Genomic DNA, 4,891 nt, shown 5'->3' with positions numbered 1-4,891 from the left:
GTTATATTCCATGGAATGCTCTTAACATCCCGATAGCAATGAATATCTGAAGTGCTTTGACAAAAAATCCATAAAAAAATGTCATCTGTAGAAGCCGTAATACTGTAAAAAGTACAACCAATCCGATTGGATGGCCTACCTGCCTGTCAGCCTTCCATCGGGGCACACACTTATCTCGTGCCCTCATTGGTCATGTGCGCGTTCGTGTGTGTTGGAGGAGGGGCTCTGTGAGGAAGCTGCAGATTTTCTCCGGTTGTGTATTTTCAAATTCTAGCGATCTCGAGCCGGTTTCTCAAACTTACCTACCCCACCTTTAAAGTCATTGTTTATTTCTCTTGACATTATTGTTCTGATTTATGGAGGGACACAAAGACATATCCATAATAATTCACTTTGTAAAAACGTCCTTTTTGGAAATGTACGAAAAATCGACACGTATAATATAATGAGTTATGTAACGGGGGAAGTTTCATCGGGGCATCTTTTAGTTCAAATGGTTAGAAATTGGGGGATTTATTGCTTTTTTCAGTATTTTCTGAGTATTTCAAAGATATTCCCCTCTGTATTGACTTTGACTAAACTTTAATAAAGTCAACATGTTGAACATGGTTTCATCTTATATTCAGATATCTGTTCTGGAAATGTCGCAAATTAGCACATGTATTTAACCCTCCTGTTGTCTTCGAGTCAAATCTGACCGATTCACTACTTTCATCATCATAACTTTTGTGTTTGACATTCGATTGCATTCAGGCTTCATGATATCCTTCACAGGAGACATTTGAACATATACAATTTCTGATCACCACTTTCATTGACTTTTGGATGATTTAGTCAACTTTGTAACACCATGGGGTTTCCGGTCAACACACACACACACACCCCCCCCCCCCCACACACACACACTAGATGTGTTCCCCCCCTTATGTGCCCAATCCCCTCATGTGAATCACACCTGACACACACACACACACACACACACACACACACACACACACACACACACACACACACACACACACACACACACACACACACACACACACACACACACACACAACAATTTGACACATTTCCCGCTCTTATGTGCCCATCCCCCCACATGGATCACACCTGGCACAGCAATACATGTTCAGTGTCTGTTCTTTGTATATGTACTGCAGTTCTTCATGTGTGCCAGTACTCTGATACAATATGTACAGTTTGAAAGGGTGTTAAAACAAGGGGGGGGGGGGGGGGGGGGGGGGGGGGGGGGGCGAAGACAATAGGAGGGTTAATAAGATTCAGCTGTATTTGCATTATTTAAACATAGAATTTCAGAAAACTTCAAATAAAAAAAAGTGTTCTAATGTCAGTAATTACCAAGGTGAGTTTAATAGTGGCTTTTTTTAATTAAAATGTTTTTTTAATTAAAATGTTTCAAAAAAAATGTTTCAAAGTGGTATCTGTTGACCCTATTATCACCTAGGGTCTCTCATTAAGGCAACCTGTTTCTCTCAACTGTAACTCCGGGATGTTCCTTTGTGAATAGATGTTCTGGCACGTGATTGGCCGCAGGTTCTGTTCGGAGCACTTAGCCCACTGGCCCTGACTCTTTAACGCTAACGAGAGTGAGGGAGAGGACATTGAAACTGATAACTGAATGTGGGCACGGAGCCATTGGTTAATGGAGATTGCTCTGCCAGACGGGACCCGGGTCCTCGGGGGGAGATATTTCATTATTCCACGGTCAACGAAAGGCCCCACGACCACATCCAGGGTTTTGAACCATGATGTGGAAATTAAAGGTTATTTCACTGCAACTCCCATTCTCTTATTGGATGAGGACGCGTCTTTTCCCACCGCTCAGACTAAGAGACACGTGTCAAATCCATGCAGCAACACTGTGGGGATCAGACGTCTCTATTAGGGATGACCTTGAGGTGAAAAAGTCATTTATCTAACTCCCCCAATGAGAGAGCGAGTAAAGGACGTACTTAATTTGACAATCGTGTAATGGCGCTGTGTGCCGATGCTATGCTTCAGAAGGGAAGTGCCCACTGGAGAGTCTCTGCTATCGATAGCAGCCGCAGAAGAACACGTGACGGCAGCTTTGTGTGAAATGTGTTCATCGTGGATCCAACGTGCATCAATGGATCCGGCTGTCATGTGGGTTATGCGAATGTGCGGTGATCCGCCTTCGTAGTGAGATATAGGGTCGATGTTGATGTCCGAAAACAACTCCATGCTAAGCCCTAAAAGGGACGCTATTATGCTTTCTGGGGGCTTCCCTTCCCTGTCGTGCGGTATATAGGTTGTTGTGCAAGTAAACCTGAACATTAGCATATTATTACCTCTTCAAACTCTCAAGGACCATCAGAACATGTTTGCACTTTTTGATGTGCCTCGTAAAAAATACAAATGATTGGAAAGTTCATTTTATGGCGTATCAGTTGAAGGTAGTATTACCGGTCTTACTGTTTACGGAAGTCCAGAGTGCCAGCGAGACCATTGAGGTTAAACTGCCTAATAAATCTCATATCTTCTGTCAGAGAGCAATTTCTAAGGCTCAAGGCATTTTACAATGCGCTCCGTGTCCTGTTTTTAAGAACTGAAGCTCATATATCTGATTTAGACTTCCAACAGCCAGGTCTAGACTGAATAACTCCTTTATCTCCTAATGCTCTATGCCCCGACTGATTTCACATTTAGCTTCTGGGAGCTGGTGATGTTCTTAGGAATGGCATGCTCTAGATTTCCTGTTATCATTTCATGTATTTCATTGTGTTTTTTCTAACTGTCTGTGTGGCTATATACCCCGCAGCAAGATACGTTTTCTCTTGTGAACAATAAAGTTTAAATTGAAGCTGACGTCTGGGACAGTGACCACGATGCTGTCGGGGAATAAATGTGTTTAGTTCCTACATTCTGGAAAAGCAGAGAAAAACAAGAGAAGGGCCTTTTCTGTGTTCTATTGAAGACCAGTCATTTAGAACAATTTACTTTTTTATTTTTAATACAATTAAAGAAATGGCTCAAGGAGTGGCATTGTACTTACTTTGGTGTTCCTGTTTGAACTGCTATTACATTAACACAAAAACCATCAATCATCACCACATTTCATTAAACACCCTTTCAAACTGTACATATTGTATCAGAGTACTGGTACACATGAAGAACTGCAGTAAATATACAAAGAACAGACACTGAACATGTATTGCTGTGCCAGGTGTGATCCATGTGGGGGGAGGGGCACATAAGAGCGGGAAATGTGTCAAATGCATGTAAGTCAATGTAATGTCCCCTGAAAGTGATGTATACATGGTGTGTGTGTGTGTGTGTGTGTGTGTGTGTGTGTGTGTGTGTGTGTGTGTGTGTGTGTGAGTTTGAGTGTGTGTGTGTGGTGTGTCTGAGTGTGTGTGTGTGTGTGTGTGTGTGTGTGTGTGTGTGTGTGTGTGTGTGTGCGTGCGTGTGCGAGCTGGTGATGTTTTTAGGAATGGACGACCTGGCTGGAGGAATGACAGAGAGGTTTCTGAAGGTACCGCTGACTGTTCACTTTAGCAAGGATTTCATTTAACTGACCTGAGAGACGGGCCTTAGTCTCTTCCTGTGTTTGGTGTCGGCGTCTTCTCTGCATACGGCAGTTTAAACCGTATTTCCTTTCTCCTGTAATATGACTTGATAGATTTAAACTCCGCACACTGAGCTCTGATCGGTCAGCAGGCGGTGCTTTCACTGAGTTGATCTCTTTTCTATCGACACCGGAGGCGGCCGGGTAGCGTCAGGTAAAAAAAATAATTCTTAAGTTATTTAGCCTTCCCAAACCTGAGCCTCGCCCTCCTCAATCTGCATTTGGGTCCTGTTTTCCCCCAACCCTGACAGAATGAACCAACCACATATGGACCCAGCAGATGATCCATTTGAAGTGGAGTTGTATTCATTTACCTACTTGCTGGCTCACAGCTATGGTGAATGGAGGGGAGCAACCAGTGCGGAGCAAAAGAGGGCTGCCCTGGCAGAGGCGTACCAGAGGGCAACAGAGAAACCAGGGTTAGTGAAGTTCTTACCTGGCTGGATGATGGACTTCCTCCAGACATGCGTTTCCCGGCCTGCTAGCCCCAGGCCTGCTAGCCCCAGGCCTGCTAGCCCCCGGCCTGCTAGCCCCAGGCCTGCTAGCCCCCGGCCTGCTAGCCCCAGGCCTGCTAGCCCCCGGCCTGCTAGCCCCAGGCCTGCTAGCCCCAGGCCTGCTAGCCCCCTGCCTGCCACAGTTCCCAACATAGCTTCTTTCGAGAACGCTTTTGATGGGTCTCGTCTGGCTTTTGGAGGTCCACGGAGCCTCCAAAAGGCTCCTAAGAGAAGGAGGTCCAGGCTACCAGCCCGAGCCCCTGCAGCCATGTTTCCGGCTCCAGCACCAGCCCCAGCAACCATGGTTCAGGCTCCAGTACCGGCCCACACAGCCATGGTTCTGTGCTCCAGTGCCATCCCACACAGCCATGGTACCGTGCTCCAGTGCCATCCCACACAGCCATGGTACCGTGCTCCAGTACCATCCCACACAGCCATGGTTCCGGGCTCCAGTGCCATCCCACACAGCCATGGTACCGTGCTCCAGTACCATCCCACACAGCCATGGTTCCGTGTTCCGGTTCTGTGCCCAGCAGCCATGGTGCCTGTTCCAGTACCGGCCCACACAGCCATGGTTCCGGCTCCAGAACCGGCCCACACAGCCATGGTTCCAGCATCAGTTCTGGCCCACACAGCCATCGTTCCAGCCCCAGTTCTGTCCCCAGCAGCCATCGTTCCAGCCCCAGTTCTGTCCCCAGCAGCCATGGTTCCGGCTCCAGACCCGGCCCACAAGGCCATGGATCCGTGCACCAGTACCGGCTCACACAGCCAGGTTCCAGGCTTCTGA

The 4,891-nt window shown here is 46.9% G+C and overlaps 1 protein-coding gene across 1 annotated transcript; it reads left to right on the top strand.

Moving 5' to 3' along the window:
- The first annotated feature begins 3,862 nt into the window (after window positions 1-3,862).
- On the top strand, window positions 3,863-4,891 carry LOC139435142 (uncharacterized). Its single transcript, XM_071205512.1, has 2 exons — window positions 3,863-4,577; window positions 4,692-4,891. The coding sequence occupies exons 1-2, from the start codon at window positions 3,863-3,865 to the stop codon at window positions 4,889-4,891; spliced, it is 915 nt and encodes a 304-aa protein (XP_071061613.1).

The sequence above is a fragment of the Pseudochaenichthys georgianus genome, chromosome 14 (assembly GCF_902827115.2).
Source record: "Pseudochaenichthys georgianus chromosome 14, fPseGeo1.2, whole genome shotgun sequence".
NCBI lineage: Eukaryota > Metazoa > Chordata > Actinopteri > Perciformes > Channichthyidae > Pseudochaenichthys > Pseudochaenichthys georgianus.
This window is presented reverse-complemented; position numbering and strand designations above follow the sequence as displayed.

Bases quoted from the DNA above. Each gene is read 5' to 3' on its own strand.
- LOC139435142 (XM_071205512.1), top strand. From the start codon at position 3,863: ATGAACCAACCACATATGGACCCAGCAGATGATCCATTTGAAGTGGAG. The intron at 4,578-4,691 runs GTACCGTGCTCC...TTCCGGCTCCAG, and splicing joins TGCCATCCCACACAGCCATG to AACCGGCCCACACAGCCATG.